The sequence below is a fragment of the Furipterus horrens genome, unplaced genomic scaffold (assembly GCF_987537825.1).
Source record: "Furipterus horrens unplaced genomic scaffold, mFurHor1.1.pri manual_scaffold_11, whole genome shotgun sequence".
Classification (NCBI taxonomy): Eukaryota; Metazoa; Chordata; class Mammalia; order Chiroptera; family Furipteridae; genus Furipterus; species Furipterus horrens.
In genome coordinates, this window is record NW_028327181.1 from 12,426,485 (window position 1) to 12,446,005 (window position 19,521).

Below are 19,521 nucleotides of genomic sequence, written 5' to 3' on the forward strand. Positions count from 1 at the left end.
GAGGCAGAAAGACCTGGATTTGAGTCCTGACTCCCCCCTCCCTAGCTGTGTGCACCTGCACGATACACTTAACCTATTGAAGTCCCCACTTTTCTCCTTCTAGGCAGTGGAGGAAGCAGCTTTTATGGCATCCTGTTTGGTGCAGTGTTTAAGACAGTGCCCTCCGAAGCCAGTACTGCCTGGGTTCGAATCCTGACTCTCCACTACGTTGGGCGAGTCAGTTAACCTTTTGGTGCCTGAGGTTCCCCATCTGTCAGATGGGCACGGGGAAACCCTAGCTCACAGGGTTGGTTGTCAGGAGTAGTAGATGAGTCCAGAAAGCCCTCCGGCTGGTGTCACGTGTCTGATAACTGCTACCTGCTTACCAGGCACATGCACGTATATGCACGGAGTGTTGACGAAGAGGCAGCAGCATTAGTTCGCATTATTTCCTTCCAGAGACCCGGGCCCTCCTTGCCCAACTCCAATGGCGTCCAGTTACCTGTGTGGAGCAGAGGCAGAAGTGTGGGTGTGTGGCCTGGCCGGGACAGGAATGACGGGTGAGAATGTGCTTGCGTCGGGAGCTGTCCCCTCCCCTGCTCTGTGCCACCAAATATGTCCATGCTCTCTGATGCCGGGTCAGCGGCCACCCCAGGCTGCCGTCTCCTGGCCAGACCTGGAGCTCACTGGCTAATTTTAGAAATGACTTGTCGACTCAGCTGCTGCTATCACATTGGCGCAGAGGGAGGGTGGGGGCAGGGACAGGGAGGAGCGGTCAGGGAAGGGACCGTGTGTGAGAGCGTGGGGAGGGGTGCCTGTGACATTCGTCCTTCGCCCCTGCTTTGCCGGCTTGCTGGGGTCTCTGCGCTGCTGCCAGGGGAGACGTCTTGGGCAGGCGTGGTTCCTGTGACCTGTGGCCTTGTGGGGACAAGGTACTGTCAGCCTGGGTTTTACGGGGGAAACTTTCAGAGCTGATCGGCAAGTTTTAATTTTCCAGAGTGTGTTTTTGGGGGCCGTGGTGGCAGGCCTCTGGTCTTTCAGTCTATTTTCGGCCTTTCTGGTGTGGACAGCCTCTGTGGCCTTGTCTGCTCATCCCTCTCTTAGAAAACAAGAGTTTCTTGTTTTTTGTTTGTTTTGGGTGGGAGGATTTTTAGAACAAAACACCAGGGCGTGGACTCATTTAAGGATTTCCCTTGTCAGGACTTGGCTGTTTGCTAATCATTTTTAAAGGTAGGTCGAGAGTACTGAGATAACCTCCGCTGCTGGCCAGCAGACACGGGGGTCTCTATTTTCATCAACTGCCCGTGATTTCTACTTAACTGGCTATCAGTTTATGGTCCGGGAGCCAAACTCTTCTTCTTTTACCTTTGCGCCTCTGTGAAGGATAAGCCTTCGTGCTAATGATTTTCTCTTATTCCAAACGAAGCCCCACATGGGGTGGGGGAGGGGAGCGGCAGTGCGCGGACGAAGGGTTGAGTTTCATGTGGTGCTGACTTGATCCTCTGTCCCGGAGGAGATGCTTCGTCTGGCGGGGCCGTTACCAGGCGTTCCTGTGAATGGAGATGTTTCACAGGCCTCTGTGGCGGGCCGGTGGGGACAGAGAGGGGCTGCGCTTTATTTAACACGCGAGGCTCCCTCTCTGGAATCAGGAAGGGCCCGCCAGCTGCAGGCCTCAGAGCCACTCCTGCCGGTGGCTGGGTGGGAAACGTCCGGTTGCTCCCAAGCTGCCCAGTCAGGCTCTGACCTGGCAGGGGCCTGGGTTTCCGTCCCACAGGACCCGGGAAACTGGGCTGCTACTTTCCCTTTGCAGCCAGCCGGGGAGATGCCCGCCTGGGTCAGTACCCCAGCCCCTGGAGGCTGTGGGTTCCACTCCAGTGCCCGGCAGGATGGGGGTTCCCGGGGGCACTGTCTTTTCTGTTGACCTGAGGCGTGATCCCCTGTATCTGGGGGAGGGCCTGTGTGGTTTAGGCGATGGCTGAGTTCTAGAAAATAATGACAGAAATGGGGGTGGGGTGAGGAGGGAAGGAGGTGAAGGAGCGTCTGCATGCCACCAATTAATAGATATTTGGTGCCACCTGCACACAGGCCTGGTCACCTTGAGCAGCCTAGTTTGGGCTCTGCAGTGGCTTCTCTGTGACCTTGGGCCAGTCCTTCCCCAGGCGGAGCTTTACTCCCCGCTCCCGACACCTGAGGGGGTGAGACCAGACCACCCCAGAGGTGTCTTCTAGGATTCAACACCAGGGCACTGTCCCCCAGAGTGAGTCCTTGACTAACTAATACATCACCCTCCCCTGGGGCCTTCTGAAATGCAGATCCCAGGCTCACCCCGGAACTACTAAAACATCTTGGGGGTAGGAGCCCAGGGACCCGCAGACTTCAAACCTCACAGGTGGTTTCAACAGAGCAGGGGGGCGGCCTGTCCTCTGCGGTGAGCTAACCACCGCCGCAGAGCCGCTGCTCAGCACCCACCTTGTCAAAACCCACCGGGCCATTAACACAAACATGCGCACTGCTCTGTTGGGGTCTGATCATGGCGAAATTTCATAAGGAGAACGAGCAAGCCCTCCTGGCGGCATGCTGCGATGGGAACAAAAGGCCCCAAAGCTGAAGAGGAGCTCCTCTGGCTGCCAAAGGGCAGCATCTCTGGCTGGGTCTTGACAAGGCCACGGTCAGAGAGCCCTTCAGTGGGTCCTGCTTTACCAGGTAGATAAAAAACAACGGCCCGAACGGTCCAGTTTCAGCAGGCGGTCAGTTGCTGCGGTATTTGGCATATCCTGAATTTTTTAAATTAAGAAACTCAATTTTTTTTCAGGGCAGTTTTAGGCTCACAACAAAATGGAGGGGAAGGCACAGAGATGTCCCACATACCCATTCCCATCCTCACACAGGCACAGCTTCCCCTGGTTTCAGCATCCCGCCCCAGAGCCGTGCACTTGTTTCAGCGGAACCCGCAGGAACGCGTCGTAATCAGCCGAAGTGCAGAGCGTACGCCGGGCTTCCCTCCTGGTGGTGTGCATTCTGTGTGACATGTACCCATCACTGTAGTTTCATACAGAGTAACTTCACTGCCCCAAAAGCCTCGATGCCCTGCCTACGCCTCCTTCCCCGCCCTCCCTGCACAGCCCCCGGCAACCAAGGATCTTTTTTCCTGTGTTCATAGTTCCGCCTCTTCCAGAACGTCGTCATATGGTTTGGACTCAGACAGAATGTAGCCTTTCACTTTCTAACACGTGGTGAAGGCTCCACCGTGTCTTTGCACAGTGCCCTTTGCGCCCCCACCACGTGAAATTGAATTATTTAAACAACGTAGGTTTGAGAGAAGATGAAGGGCTCCCTGGTGCCGGCAAGGCCAACCCCATTATCATTCTCCAAGCCTCAAAGAAAAAGGATTCAATACAAATGCCTCCCCCTGGGCCATGACTCAATCATCTCCGTAATTTTCTTTTTTCTGCTCTGCTTCTCCCCGAGCTTCCCCCCTGATTACTTTTTAAAGATCTATAGTTTCTGGCAATGCAGGGAAGAGCCTCGAGAATCGCCTTACACAGGTTTACCAAATCCGCAGCCAGTCCTCAGGCTTGGGAAGGCCGGGATTTCAGGGCCCGAGCTCCCGAGGGGGTTTCTCCCCGCTCCTGAAAGCCCGAGGGCGTTTTCAGCTGTGCTGGGTGTCAGCTGGGCTTTGCGTTTCAGTTTCCTGGAGGCCAGCTGGCCGAGCTGTGGAACTGGGAGAGAGATGGTTGCCCCCTGGGATACGCTGTCTCCTTCACGCTGGTTATGCCTGCGAACTTGGGCAGGAGTTATGAGCCGCATTTTACGGACCAGGAAGAGAGATTTAGAGGCTGCAGGGGCCCAAGGTCAGGGAGAGTAAAAATGAAACTGGCACCTGGTGCCTTTGTGCTGAAGACCTGCACTGTTTAGTCCAATAAGCACATTGAACTATGAAAATAAATTATGCAACACAGCTTCACAGGCACAGCTAAAAGCCTATTCACTCTCATTACCTTGTTTAATCCAAGCGTGTTACAGTTCCAGTTTTATGGAGGAGGAAATTGAGAACCAGAGACGTTTCTGACTTGCCCAAGGGGACAGAACGACGAAATGGGAGACGGGTCCAGGAATTTCTTCTTTTCTTGTGCTTCTGTCCAAGGGGGGCAGCTCTTTCTCTTAGTTCTATTATTGTTCTCTTCCCTGTGTTGTTTGCGGCACCCTGTGCCCATGCCTTGCTCTATGCGCCCTCCCACCTGGCTGTTCCCAGGTTCATTCATTTATGATAAACTGGTGAGCTGGTCAAGGAACCTGTTTCTCTGAGTAATGTGAGCTTTTCTAGCAAATTAATAGAACCCAAGGAAGGGGTCCGGGGAATCTGATTTATAGCCAGTTGGTCTGAAGTTCAGTAAGTCCGCCCACATCTGTGGTTTCGCCTTCCAAGATTTCAGTTACCCCAGGTCAACTGTGGTTTAAAAATATTAAATGGAAAATTCCAGAAATAAACAACTTATACGTTTCAATCGAGCACCTTTCTGAGACTCATGATGAAATCTCGTGCGGTAGCCTCGCCAGATGAAATCTCTCAGGTTCTGCTCCGTCCCGCCCCGGACGTGAGTCATTCCCGCGCCTGTTAGGGAGTCGCCAGCACAGTTTACTGCCTCCGAGGTCCTTCATGACTGTGTTCAAGCCACGCTTATTTAACTTAGTAAAGTTCCCAGCGCTCAAGAGAGGTGATGCTGGCAACTGATGTGCCAGAGAGAAGCTGTAAAATGTTTCCTGAGAGTGGAAGGGTATGTATGGATGAGAAAGAATAGTGTATAAAGGGTTTGGTACTCTCCATGGTTTCAGGCATCCAGCAAGGGCCTTGGAAGGAGATACCTACCTGTACAGGCAACCCCTCCCCAGGCGAGGGGCGAGGGAACAACTGTACAGGTAGCGCCCTGGATTTGCTGTTGTTTGGACAGAAGCCCAGGTAACACCCTGGATTTGCCATTGGCGTCTGACGTGGAGGAGGTTCTTGTGAGACTGAGCCCCGTCACCCGTGGGAGCTGAGGCTACCTCCACGTAGAGAGGTTGGGACTGAGTGGCATTCTTGGACCCACAGCAGGTGTTGGAATTGGGTCCAGGAACCTAAAAGACTGGGGCTCAACCTGAGTCAATAGGGGACTGGGCTGCAGTGAGGAGACATAATAAAGGACAGTAGAATGAAGTCCTGGGTGGATGGAGGGTCTAGTACTCACCCCACCCTGTAAAGTGCACAAGAAAGACTGGTGCCCCCTTTTTGACAGATGGGGGACTTGCAGCCCCGAGAAGTCCCACAGCAAGGAGAGTGGGGCCCAAGCTTAGGTGTGAGACCGCCAGGACTGGCGTCAGCCCACTGAAGGGCAGGCAGCCTGCTGTGCTCGCCCGGGTCAGTCTCTTGTGAAGTGAAGGGCGCTCTTCTGATGTGGGGAGCAGCCTAGAAAACTCAGGGGACAGCAGCTGGGGTGGGGGTCAGCAAACGACCTCTCAAAGACTAATCAGCTCTCCACCTGGTTTCAAATGTAAAGTTGTATTGAAGCAGCCACGCCCCTTCCTTTACATCTTGTCCAAGGCTGCTTCTGAAATGCAAACGTTGAGCTGAGTTTGGTAACAGAGACCCTACTCCCTCCATACTTAAAAGGCTTACTGTCTGGCTCTTTATAGGAAAAAAAAATCTGTTGACCCCTCCATCGGGAATGGTGCAACATGCTGACTTGCAACTGTCAAATGAAAATGAAAATAATAATTCAGAGCAGTTAACGGTGATCAAGCACCTGCTTAGTATGTGGGTGTCCTCCCATTTTACAGCCGAGAAAACGGAGGCTCAGAGAACTTCCCAGGGTCCCACAGGGTAATGGTGATGGCAGGACATGAACTTGGGCCATGATAACATGCTGTCCCCTACACGAAAATGCAGATGACACTGGGGGGCATCAGAAAACCCTGCCTCAGACTTGCTGCCAGCTGCCTGCTCGGTCCCTCCTCAGCTGCGCTCCTAATCCTTAATTCATTTATTCATTCACTCATTCGTTCCCCAGATATTTATGGAGAAATAAGTATGTATTCTAGGCTCTGGGGCTACATAAGTGAACAGAACAAATGGAAACTGTTCAGCAGGAGGAGTCAGAAACAAAACAAAAAATAAATATAGCATGAAGGGCAGCGATTAAATGCTATGGGGAGTCCTGGGGTAGGGTGTGGGGGGGGGGCTATGCTGCAATTTATTTTATTTTTTAAAAGATTTTGTTTATTTTTAGAGAGAGGGGAAGGGAGGGAGACAGAGGAAGAGAAACATTGATGTGTGACAGGAACATCGGTTGCCTCTCATATGCGCCCCTGACTGGGGACCAAACTCGCAACCCAGGCATGTGCCTTGACTGGGAATCCAACTGTCAAACTTCTGCTTTGCAGAAAGATGCCCAGCTGAGCCACACGGGGTGGGGCCTATGCTGCAATTCAAACAGGTTAGGGAGAGCAGGATCACTGAGAAAATGACGCTGAGAAAAGCCTTGAAGGAGGTGAAGGTGGGAGCCATGCACAAGGAACAGCATTTGAAGCAGAGGGAACAGTATGTACAAGGGCCTTGAGGTAGAAACCTATGTGGAGGGTTGTATCCAGGGAAATCATGCCACTGAAGCGGAGGAGCAAGGGGCAGGTGGTCTTGAGAACCCTGGAGGCCCCAATGAAGACTTGGCAGTCTGTCCTGTGAGACAGGTGAAATCACTGGAGGCCTGGCTGCTGGGTCAGTACTGGACGTTGGGGGTTGACGGGAAGGCCTTGAGGGCCCTGTGGGACCACTCAGATCGAGCACGTGTGCATGGAAAACTTTCAAACCATCTCCTAGCTTTCGAGTTGCTTTTCCTTTCACCAGATTCCCTCACCATTTAGGGGAGACTCAAGACTTTATACCATGAATTTTGAGCATCTGGGGCCTCCTCATGGGCTTACAGCAGCAGCTGATGAGGCAGGTGTGAGTTTCAGGCCTGGAAGGGAATGGGGTGGTAAGAACACTTGCTTAAATTAAGGCTTGACAAATCTCCCCAGTTAGGGTTGGCTCCTGGCCCTGGGTCAGTGGGGCTGGCCTGGTGCCTTTGAGGGGCAGGACTCTGGGAGTGAAGGACCCACACTGAGTTCCCTCTCACTGCCTTCCGTGTCCTCTGGACATAGCCAGCAATCCCGGCTGAGGACAGCCCGGACTGACAGCCAGGATTCCCCTTGGAGCCTTGAAGCTGAGGGCGATTCTTGGGAAGCAGCCACTGGTCAGGCCAGGCCTGGGCTGGATGGGAAGGGGGGGCCGAGGCCAGGGCAGCCACCTCACGTCAGGCCTATTCATAACCTGGGCTCTGCTTCTCAGGCGTGTAGCAGAGTGGATTCTGGCTGTGTGTCACTCAGGGGCATCTGCAGTGTCTCCCAAGGGGGTGAACGTGGAGGGGTCTTCTGGCCCCCTCCTCTCCTTCCACCCCTCTCCACGGAGATCTGGCCTTCTGCAGATCAGCTGCCCCTCCGGTTCCTTGGCAAGCTGGAGAGCCCACACTGGGGGCATGTCCTCAAGCCACAGACATGGTCATTTGCACCTGGACACGTTTCCAGGGTCTCCTGATGGGCATGTGACCGCCTCTGAACTACAATGTCTCTTCTTGGATCTTTGGATCTTGAGATTCCCTCTGCACCAGGTCCTGTAGGAGTTGCTGGGGTCTCAGCCAATGTCATCCTGGTAAATATTGAACAGGCCAGCTCTTTGAATAAAAATCCCGATCTGTAGTATTTGCCAATTTCTGTGGCTAGACATGCTCCCAGGGCTAATAAGCTAATAGCGTGACACCGCCCAATGCAAAGTTGGAAAGAGATGCTCACGGTGAGCTCTTGCAAGATAGGACCTGGCTTCAGCACAGCCCCAGGGGCCCTTTCGCACCAGCTTCGGGGATGTGTTGCCGCCTCTGCATGATGAGAGATCACTTTGAAGGTTGCGCAAGGCATCTTCTTACGCGTATCACTGAAAGCGGTAACTCAGAGGCCAACAGGACTTCAAAAACTCTTGGATGATGGTTGCTCTGACAGCTGGGGATGGGGTGGCATCTTCCAGGAGGGGTCAATGAGTGACAGTGTCCTCCGAGCTAGAAGGGAGAGGAGAGACTCATTCCAAGGTCCCAGTGTCTTGCTTTCCACTCTTCATTTTCTACGTGCACTGTTGTATATTTGCCCATTTGGGATCGTTTCCGTGTGTGCAATTTTGCACCATGCGTGTCTTCACAAGCCACCAGGAGCCCCCTCCTGTGTTACTGCAAATGCTTCCTAGAGCCTCTTCCACGGCAGGTTGGACGGGAAATAGTGCAGCCGCTTTGGAGAACCGCTTGGTCATTTCTCAACAAGTCAAACATCAAGTCACCAAGCAGCCCAGCAATGCGACTCACCGCTGGGAATCTGACTGAGAGAAAGGGAGGCAGACGGGCACGTTAAGATTCCCGTGACTGTTCGCAGCCGCATTCTTCATAACACCCCCCAACTGGAAACAACCCAAATGTCCATCAACCAGTGAATGAATAACTGGAGATGGGCGCCATTCACACAATGGAATGCTGGTTAGCAAGCAGAAAGGCAGAGAGCACTGATATATACAACAATGTGGTTGGACCTCAGAAACGTTATGCAAAGTGAAAGAAGCCAGGTGCACTTTCTGGCTCCATTTACAGCGATCCCTCACTTTTTGCAGGTATTACGTTCTAGACCCCTGCCCCCCCCACCCCGCGATAGGTGAAAATCCGCGAAGTAGGAAGCTTACATTTATTTTAGTATTTATATATATTTCAAGGCTTTATAAACCCTTCCCACACACTTATAAACCGTTCCCAGTCCCTTATTAGCCTTTCCCACTCCCTTATTAATCTTTTCCACACTTTTATAAACACTACTTATGTTCTTAAACATATTCTACACTCTTAAACCTATGTAACTTTAACAACATGCGTATACAGTACCGCAAAATCCCGTGATATAGTGAAAAATCCGCGATAAATAATTAAATATAATATTTTAAAAAATTCCACAATACAGTGAGGCTGCGATAAGTGAACTGCGATATAGAGAAGGACTGCTGTATATCAAATGTCCTGAAAAGGTGAACTATGGCCATAGGAAGTAGATGGGTGGTGGTCTGGGGTTGAGGGTGGGAACAGTGAGAGACTGCAAATGGGCCTAAAGGGTCTTTTAGGGGTGATGGGATTGTGGGGTGGTTGCCAAAATCTGTAAATTTATTTCTAAAATTCTGTACATTTATCAAAAAACCATCAAATTATATAGTTATAATAGGCAAATCGTATGGGTGGCATAGAAATTATACCTCAGTATAACTGTTTCAAAATGTTTCCTAAATACCCTCTTCATGAATTCATAATATTCCTTCAAGTTCGATGGACTTTAATTTATTTGGCATTCTCTAGTTATTGGACACTTGGGTTGTGTCTTGTGTGTGTGTGTGTTCCACAATCAACACAATGATGATGTTTTTGGTTTAGTGTTACTTCCTCAAACTTGTTTTCTGAAGAGGGCTTTTTAGGCTCAAAGTCATGACCATTTGAGAAGGCTCCCCATGTGGTGCTAAATAAGCTGAATTGTCTCCCTGAAGTGCTTGCTCAAATAATTGCTTTGGTTTCCTTCTCTTCCCCAATTTGCATGGTCAAACTGGAGCCAACTGCTCCCTCCCCAAAGGAAAGAGCGCTGTTTTATGGTATTAGATGTCAGGATAGTGGTTGCTCCTGGGAGAACAGTAACTAGAAGGGGGCATATGGGAAGGGCATGGGGGCTGGTGATGGTCTATGTATTTTTTAAATTGAGATATGATTTACAAAGAGTAAAATATTCAATGGCTGGTTTGGCTCAGTGGATTGAGCGTCAGCCTGCGAGCTAAGTGTCGCTGGTTCGATCTTCCAGTCAGGGCACATCAGAGAAGGAAAACTCTGACTCCAAAAAACCTCCGCTGCCTTGCGGCATACCTCTTCTGGGGAAAGGCTAAGGGAGTAAACCCCGACAGAAAATCCGGAGCCGGAGTCCCTAGGGCGGTTTGACGTTGTAGTCAACACCGGCAACTCCTGCGGCGCACCTGAAGCCAAGCTGTATTGACTCCGTCTTTCCCTTGGACCCTTCAGCTGCGAAGAGAGGGGGGGGTCTGCTGCATGGGCAACAGCAGACCCTCCATATCACCCTGCCCAGGCTCTGTAGCTTCAGCTTCACTGGAGAGGACACTCCAGCGTCATCGCAAGATGTCGATTCAACACGGGAGGAGACAGATACCGTGTCACTCCCGAGTTGGACTGCACAGCCATTCTCGGCGGTGCAGATAGACTCTTAAGAAGCTACACCATCGTCTCTCGAGACGGACGGCTGCCGACGAAAATATTCAATCTTAATTATACAGGTAGATGAATATTTACATATGATATACTTGTGTAACCATCATCCAGGGCAAGGTAGAGGACATGTTCATCTCCCCAGAAACTTCCCTTGTCCCCTTCCCAGCCCAAAGCTATTAGCTCTTCTGAGCTCCATCACCATAGATTAGATCTGGCTGTTCTTGAACTTCTAAATAAAATCATATTTCAAATTAAATTTGATTTGATTAAAATTTATTTTTAACAATTTAAATGATAATGACTAGTACTATTTTCAGTTGTATTTAATTAAAACTTATTTTTAACCTTTTAATTAACATTATTATTTTAAATGTATTATGGCTTAAAATAAAATACTTTTTATTCAAAAAATTTTAAATAATATTTGAAATTCGATCAGGGCACTGGTTGTATAGATGTGTTCTTTATGTGAGCACTGCTGAGCTATACATTTACGATTATGTACTTTGTGGATTGTGTGTTATATTTCAATAAAAAATTACAGTGTGGGGTCGAGAGGGAAAGGATTTCAGGGCACTGTCCTCTTCATAGCCAGCAGCCTCCACCTGACCATGCTCCTCCCAGGTGCACATGACTGGGATGCGCCAGGCTGTGTGGTCTTGGTTCTGGGCATCGGGTGCGGTAGGAGCGGGACAGTATCTGTGAGCTCACCCCGCTCTCTCCTCTCTCCCCCACTGTGTCTCCATGGATCCGTCTTGCGTCCACCTGCCCCCTGTGCTGGGTGCATCTGAAGCCTCCCTGGTGCTGCCTGGCAGAGAGCTCCATCTCATCTCACCCGTTGGCCCGGGCCCTGTCTCAGCATGGCCATCTCGTCACGCCTCGCCCTGTGGGAGCAGAAGGAAAGTAACGCTGGGGGCTCAGGCTGCAGGACAAGTCCCAGCAGGGGTGGCCCTCGGGCAGAGTGTCTGACCTCCAGTGCCTCCCTGTAGCATGTCCAGTCCCACCTTCCATTTTCTCCTAGCCAGCTGGTCATTAGTGAGCATGCCCTCACCCCCGCCCACGAATGCCTCGTCTTTCAGCAGGCCGTGGGGGAATGAGGGTAGACCAGCTGTCCCTTCTGCATCCTCATGGCAGTTTTGATGAGCACAGGGGTTGGTGTGGGAGGAAGAGTGCGGGCGGTGGGGCAGAGGCAGAGCAGTTGGCTGCCAGGCTTATGCCATGCGGATGGGTGTCTGTGGTCCCCCGCCTTTGTCACCATGGAAAACTGGAAAGGGGCCCTTCTCCCCAGTTATTCCTCTTTTCTCTTTTCCGTTTCTCACAAGACACCCAGAAGGGCTGCCTCCTTCTCTGATGCCTGTTATCTCCTCCCCTCTATCCTCCCTTCCTGCTTGGGACTTGCGGAATTGGAAGCTGGAGGGTGGGGTGGGTGAGAAGCTCCTTTCTGGCTGCCTCCTGGCTGCTGTCTCACCCCTTCCTGACCCAGCTGAGAGGAGCCTTGAGAATAATCCTGAAAGGTGCAGAATTTACACCCGCTGAGTGTGCTTAAGAATCACTCTCATGTATGTGCGTTTCAGTCTGCTAGGAGAGGGAGCGGTGTGGTCTAAACCTGTGCCCAGCCTCACGTGTCCCCTGCTTCTCTCTAACTGGGCAGAGGGCTGCACAGACCCGTCTTAGCCCATGGCCTCTGATTTGTCTCCAGACCTTATCTTCTTTGGGGTCCCTGTTTATTAGCCACACACCAAGGACCTTGATAAGCAGCTTATTTTAAGCCAGTGTATGTATAGCTCTTCCATAGAAAGTGCTGGAGATTTTTTCCCCTCATGAGCTGTCACAGTAATACTGGTTAAAGACACAGCCCAGGGGGGCCACAGCCAGTCCCATGCCTGAGCCCGCAAGGCCACTGTGGCCAAGGAACCAGTCTTAGTCGCGCCCCAACTCCAGTCAGCTCTGGCCTGGGCCATGTTTCTGGGGTAAAATGCTGGTGTCCAGCCTGCCAGCCTTAGGGCCCAGTGTTGGGGAGCCCCTGGATGCCCAGGCCCTTGTTTAAGGACCACTAAGAAGCCATAGCACTGAGTCAATTGGACCCTTATCGTAGTTGTAGAGTTGGACCCTTATAAACGTCGTGGCTACAAGCCCTTCCCTACTTTGTCATGTTCTTGGCACATGGTAAATGGTTATGTGATTAAGTAATTGATTATTATATTAAATATAAACTGGATGGTTTCCTATGACCCAACCTCTTCTGAAAAGTGGGACAGGTTCTTTTAGAGATGGCTCTGTCCTACACTAAGATGGGTCTGTCCTATACCAAGGAAGGAATCCAGTGGCCTTCATGGTCCAAATTCATACCATGAGGAAACGCGGCCCAGGCAGAAACCACGTTGGCGGGAGTGCATTCCGTTTTGCGCAGCTCAGGCGTTGTTTTCATGGGCTCACCGGCTTGCTGTGGCCTCTCACACACAGGCTTGGTCATGTACGTCCTCCCGGGCCCGCTCCCAGGCTTCTTTGCGAGCTTTTTGAAGGGCAACTCGCCCCTGTTGGTTCACTCACTGAGCTCTTTCCTTTCTTGCTTCTGCACAACAGATTCGGGAAGAGGACAGGAGCCCTCCTCCCTCCTCGCCCCCGACCCTTTTCTCTGTCATCCCAGGCGGCTTCATTAGGCAGCTGGTCCGGGAGACTGAGAAAGAGTCTAAGGAAGCCAGACTGAAGAAACAGGTGGTGCTTGCCTCTCCGGAGGAAGAGGTAAGTGGCCTGCAGGAAGGGGGCCGGCTGCCTGCCAATGCCCTGCATCCTGTCCTGTGAACCTCCTCGGTGTCTCCTGCCATCTTGTCTTTGCTCCTGCTACCCCCTCCCACCTTTTCCCATTTTTAGCGTGATCCATTGAACTCCTTGGCACCCTTCAAAACTCAACTTAAGAAGTAACATCTCTGGAAAGCTCTCCCACTGCCTGCCTTCCTCCGATTCCCGCTGCGCCCTCTCCGCCTGTCTTCATTGTGGTCGGCATAGTAATTACTTGACCATGGGATTTATTTGACTAGAGAGTCCTTCAGAGCAACAGCTCTCTCTCTCTCTCATTCAACTTTGTATCTTGAGCAACTCTTGTGTTGAATGAATGAATGAATGAATGATATTAATTGATGCATGATTGTGGGCATTATTTTATCCCACTTTTGCAGAAAGAGAAACCTAGATGTTAGCTCAGGATGTATCGTTAGCTCTATTTAATTTAGGCAGAGATGATACTCCGTTGGTACTCACTGATTGTAGCTGTATTGGTTGTTAAAATATTGAAACTTTTCCATATCAGGTGATAATAAAGCCATGGCTCCAAGCCACCCAAGTACCCTACAGCTGGTGTGCTTACCTAGGCCCCTCTCCTTAGTCCCCCGGAATGGTCACAATCCAGTAATCGAAGGTTAAATGCTTGCCACTGATTGGAACTTCAGTACCCGGCCCCAGCTTGCTCCCCTTCTGACTGGTTGATGCCTACTAAAAAGCCTTAATTACTCTGAATAGCACAGCTGGATTGAAGCAATAGTTGACCAAGATGCACTACCTATATGCTTCAGGGACTTGCAAATGTATTCCTGGTGGTGGCCAGTGCTGTTTCCGCCTTTCCCCCAGCTCCTTAGCCAGGGAACCCGGACAGGATGATGAGCCTAGACACCAGGGAGGCAGGCCTAGAGCTGTGCACCGAGAGGAATCCTTTTTCCAGCTTGAGCTATTGAACTCCTATGCATCCTTCAAAACCCAGCTCAAAGAGTATACCTCTGGAAATAGTCCATCTGTTGGGCAAAAAGGGCATCTCCTCATGTATTTCCAGTGCCCCCTTAAAGAGGGGTGAATGCTGCAATGATTAGGCTGGGGAATCTGGTAGCCTCAGGACCCAGTGTTGGCTTGAGCCCAGGGGCCGCCCTGGTTCTGCCCCCTCTCCGCTTCAGCTGTTGTTTGCTTGGCTGGCCCCCATGTGCCTGCACCTGTCCAGTTACAATGACTTGGCTGGATCAGAGAAGTCCTCCAGCTGCTGAACAGCAGCAGCTGCTGAAACACCCCTGCCAAGTCTTTGTGGGGGAGGATGACAGGGAGGACAGGCTTTGTCCCCACCTCGGCCTGACCCAAGCGTAAGTGGGAGCCAAAGTGAACCTCCGTAGGCTGTTGTTAGGTCATGATGAAATGTTATTGAATGCCTGTTGATGAGCAGACAATGTTCACTTTGCTGCTCACGGGGTTATTTGAAACCCTGTGCAGCACTGGGGTACATGGGATTACAGTATACCCACTTATCAGAGGTGAAGACCGAGGTTCTGAGAGGTCAAAAGTCTTATTCAAGGTCATGAGGCCAGATAGAGGCAAAGCCAGGTTGAGAGTCTGTGTGTTCTCTGCTCTGGTAAGCTGCCTGGGGGAAGAACCAGGTTGGGGAGTGAGGTGGCTGGTAGTTACAGAAGCCTGGGGAACAAAGGGTGTCATAAGGTGCAAGCCATTCTGGCGTCACTGTACACAAGTGAAGAAGAGCTGAGCAGAGGCTGGGGACATACTGTCACCGCTGGGCCTCGATGCAGACTCAGAGCCAAGATGCAGAACAGACAGGCCTCAGACCACAACAGGTGTCTGGACCATGGGTCAAGGGTGCTCCTGGGCCTGGAGCAGGGCAGCCTCAGGACAGGCTTCTGCGAGGCAGCAGGCATGGCTGGCTGCTGCCAAGTTAGTTCTCTTGTCCCAGTCAGTAAATAACTGGATACTCTCTTCATCCCAGCACAGCCATTTCATTTGGCCCTCACATATTCCTTGCAAGGAGCCATTAGAATCCATCACCATTTTATAGGGATGGAAATGAGACTCAGGGAGGTGACTTGATCTTCCTAGGGACACCCAGCCAGTGAGGGACAGGGAGAGGCTGGAACAACACTGGGGTAGAGAGAGATCCATATAGAACATCAGGAGAACTGGGTTCCAGCTCTGGCCTCAGCACGATATAGGGTCCAGTAGAAAACCCTTCCCCTGTCTTGGCCTCAGTTTGCTCATCTGTGAAATGGGTGTGCTGTGACTTTCCTCTTGGCCCCAGTGATTCTAGAGGTGCTACTTCTCCCATAGCCCAAGGAAACGGCAGAGGGCTGGGGGCTTTGGTGTTTATGAAAGAAAGATAACCAATCAGAGTTTCCCTCCCCTTGCCCCACGAACTCTCTTCCTTTGGGGTGGGGTGGGAGAGGGAGAATGGGATTGGTTATCTTACTTGACCTCTCCCCGTGTTAGTCTCCCTCCTGGTGGTTTGGTTAAAAATAAGGCACTGAGTCACTTTTCAAACGGGTGTGGACAATGTCCTGCCTGGCTCCAGAAGGTCAGACTGAGCCACTAGGCCCTGGGCTCTAGAGTGGGGGCTACACATCGGAATCACCTGGCTGCGGGGGGCCACAATTCAGCCCAACTCCAGTCCTTCCTTTATCCCTTCCTGGCCCAGCAGGAAGCAAGGCAATAAATAAATAAACAGACAGAACGGTGACAACAATAACAGCAGCGGCAGCAGCAGCTAGTGTTACTGAGGACTCACTTCGTGCTGGGCTCAGTTTCTGAACATTGTCATGAATCCTCATGCCCATCTGTGGTGTAGGCCATGATGGTCTTCATTTTATTGGTTAGAAAACAGGCTCTGAGAGGGAAAGTGATTTACTTAAGGCCACACAGCTGGTGAGTGGCAGAGTTAAGAGCTGAACTTGGAGTTGAGTCTGTTGGACTCCAAAGTCCACTCTCTTCTCACTCTGTCCCTTGGTTTTGAGGCGCTGGGCCAGCATCCAGGGTGTGAGGTTTGGCTTTCTTTCTGGCACGGTGCCCATCAGAGCTCCTAAGTACCTGAGGGTCTTTGGATGAATGAATGGCTGGGTGAGCAAATAAATGAATGAATGACTGAATGGCAAAGCTCTTAGGTGTGCAAGCAGCTAAGGATGGCTGTGGTTTCTCTCCTAGGCCCCAGAAATTTCCACTAGCCAACCCAACAGCAAATCCAACAGTGGCATCAAATCTGCAAGCCAAAAACTTTCCCAGGACAGCCAGGCAGGCTCTCCGCAGAGCTCAGACATTCCGGGCAAGAAGAGCGAGGGGGCCAGCCCCGTGGAGCCTGTGCTGATGGCCCCCATCAATGGCGAAAAACCCCAGGAATCGGGCCCCAGCGGAACTCCAGCCAAAAAACCTCTGCCCTTCAAGAGGGGTGTGAGGAGGGGTGATGTGTTGCTAATGGTGGCCAAGCTGGACCCAGACGCAGCCAAGCTGGAGCAGAAGACTCAGCCCCATGACACCCCCACCTGCAAGACCCCATCCCCAGCCATAGACCCTGGAGGGGGAAAAGATGGGGAGGCCCCACGGACTCCTCATGGTCCCCAGGCCAGCACTGCAGGCACAGCCCCAAAGGCTGAGAAGACCCAGACTGGGGGTCTTGGGGACCCAGAAGCTGTGCTTCTGACAAAAGGCGAGAAAGATCAGGGCACAGTATGGAAAGGGGGTGGGGCCCCCCAAACCAAAGGGCCGGAAGGGGATGAGGCTCAGGACAAAGAGGAGCCAGTGGAGAGGGGGCAACCAGGGACAGTGGAGAAGGGCGTAGGGGACCCCCCAGCCAAGATGGCAAAGGGGAAACCCTCCAAGGATGCTGGGGGTGACGGGAAGTTGGCTGGGGCCCAAATCCAGGTGAAAAAGTGGGGAGTTTCCCTGGGCAGAAAGAGCAGGTGCGATGGTCCCCAGAAGAAGGACAAAGAAAGCGTGCTCCTGAGTAAGGTGGGGAAGACAGACAAGTCACAGATCCAGGCAGAGAAGGTGGACAAAGTGCAGGGGAAGGTCGGGAAGGCGGCAGAGGCTCCCAGAGTGATGGAGAAAGCACGTGGGCCTCGGAGTGAGTCTGGGGGGGCAGGTGAGGCTGGGGGTAAGACAGAGAAGGGCTGTGAGGCCCCCAAGGAGGTAGGTGAATGTGGGGAGACCCCAGCAGCACCTGAGAAGGAGAGCCAGCCCCACGGCAGAGGGCAGGGAGCCGGGGAGCCCTGTGGAAGAGTAGATAGCACGAATGAGGCCGTGGAGATGGAGCTGGAAGGACCCAGAGCACCTGCTCCGGAGAGCTGCGCAGAAAGGCCTCCTGTGCAGGAGAACCCAGAGGGGCCAGCCCCCCAGGAGCGGAGTGAAGGAAGCCAGAGCGGAGGCTTGGACCAGGTCAGGGGCTGCAGCCCTGGAGTGGGAGAGGTAGGTGGCACCTTCCAGAGAAGGAGGGATGGGAAGACCTGCTCCCGGGGGTGAACAAGGTGGGGACAGGAGATGGACAGGGAATTGGAGAAGGGTGGCTGGCTCAAAGGAAGGGACAAACACTTTCTCCTTGACAAGCGGGGATCTTGAGGCCTCTACTGCTCCTGTCCTGGGGTGAGATTCTCCGTAGCGTGAGGGAGGTCCCAAGCATGTGAGATGTCTCCTCATGCCTCAGCTTGCAATGCCACATGGTAGTTTTCAACCTTGGGGCTGCATAAATAGCAGATTTCTGAAAATCCGGAGTCCCAGACCCTCTTGGAGCTTTTGTTCACAAGGCCAGGGGTGGAGTTAAGCCATCTGTATTTAAATAAGCACCCCCCCCCCCAACTTAGATTCTGGTTTAGGTGGTCCCAGACCACACGGTGACAAACTCTCATGTAAGGGGTTTGCCTCTCACCTACATTGGGGTGAAGAGAGGGTAGGGTCATCCTGGTTTAATTTGTGTGACCTTTGTTCTCAGGCTCCTGAGGACAGATGGTACGAGGCAGAGAAAGTCTGGCTGGTTCAGAAGGATGGATTCACCCTCGGTAATCAAGGGTTTGAGTACATCAGGGGCCGGGGATGTCGAAGTCTGTCCCTCTTGCGCCCCCTACCGCTGATAGCTGTATTTGCCAGGTCCCTGTCCCCTCCTGGGGAGAAAGGTGAGCAGTGAGGAGCCACTGAGCTGAGGAGGGGGCGCCAAGGCTCTTGGGGCTGGGGACAGCTGAGTGTCCTTTCACTCTTAGTCGGTGGTGTACCAGGTCCTGTTTTCAAAGACGTTTGAGCTTGGTGACGAATTATTGAACCCATTCATTCGTGCACCAGGCAGGGTTTGGCTCCGGCAGCGCTCCTCGGGGTACCTGGAGTCTCGTGCGGGTGGGCAAACAGATTTCATCTCATGAGCCCACTTTTGTTGATCAGCTGGGACCACACTTGACTGAGTAGAAGCGATTCTGAGTCCCAGTCAGAATGCAGCTGGGAAGAGCGATTGTTTAGTGGTCCGTCACAGGGACTGGAGCCGCCTGTGGGCCATTATCTGCCATCCCAGGTCTAGATATGAGGTGGGTGGTGTACCCAGCCCCCTGGGCTTCTACTCTGTGCCTGGCACTGGGTCAGCTGATAAACGCCCAAGGGGAGTGGGACGCAGCCTCTGTCCTTAAAGGGTTTGGGGTCATAATTCAGAATCATCTGTGTGCATAGATCCCATGGGGAGAGGAGACTGTCCCTTTCTGACCTGTCCCAGGCCCCCTCTCCAGCTCCCTCATCTGGCTCAGCAGCTCAAAGCCTGTCTCTCCTCCCCTCTCCTCTTTTCTCCTGTCCACCAGCAACGGTGCTTAAGCCAGATGAGGGGACAGCCGACCTGCCAGCAGGCAGGGTGCGACTTTGCATTGATGCTGACAAAACCATCACCGAGGTGGATGAAGAGCACGTTCATCGGGTGAGTCCCGCCCTGCTCCCTGCCTGCCCCACACTTTCCTGCCCCGTCCTGCCAGAGATTTCCTTGTACCTGACTGCAGGGACTACTTTGACTTGATGCCCTAGAAGGAGTTATAGGGAAGACAACCCTTGAACTCATTGCTCTGCCGGAGGTGTATTGTTAGGGGGTCATTATTACTCTGTCCCACAGTGTTCCTTTTATGAAGACACATTAAGAGAGATGTTTGTTAGGTCCTAGGACTGAGAGTTGTTCTTCTTGATGCAAGAAAATGATTCCTTTTCTTTTTATGGACATTGCAAATCATGCTACAAAGCATGTTTCCTTTTTCACCCTGGCTACCAGGGAACTCAAGAGCCAGATGTGCTGTTTGCCATTAACTATAGCATAGAGTATAATGGCTTATATTTTGGGTATCAAGCATTCTTTTGGTTTTGCTTCTTCAGTTGTTTTGCATATTTTTTTCAATGTACCATAAATCTGTTTGAGGGTAAGTCAGAG

The 19,521-nt window shown here is 52.1% G+C and overlaps 1 protein-coding gene across 1 annotated transcript in view; it reads left to right on the forward strand.

The window, feature by feature from the left end:
• The first annotated feature begins 757 nt into the window (after positions 1-757).
• MYO18B (myosin XVIIIB) overlaps positions 758-19,521 on the forward strand; it is a 219,806-nt gene continuing 201,042 nt past the window's right edge. The window contains exons 1-6 of the mRNA XM_090257928.1: positions 758-911; positions 11,125-11,228; positions 12,913-13,073; positions 16,290-17,546; positions 18,067-18,133; positions 18,911-19,023. Coding sequence (XP_090114054.1) covers positions 11,192-11,228; positions 12,913-13,073; positions 16,290-17,546; positions 18,067-18,133; positions 18,911-19,023 — 1,635 coding nt within the window. The 5' untranslated portion in view covers positions 758-911; positions 11,125-11,191. The remainder of the gene's footprint in view (positions 912-11,124; positions 11,229-12,912; positions 13,074-16,289; positions 17,547-18,066; positions 18,134-18,910; positions 19,024-19,521) is intronic.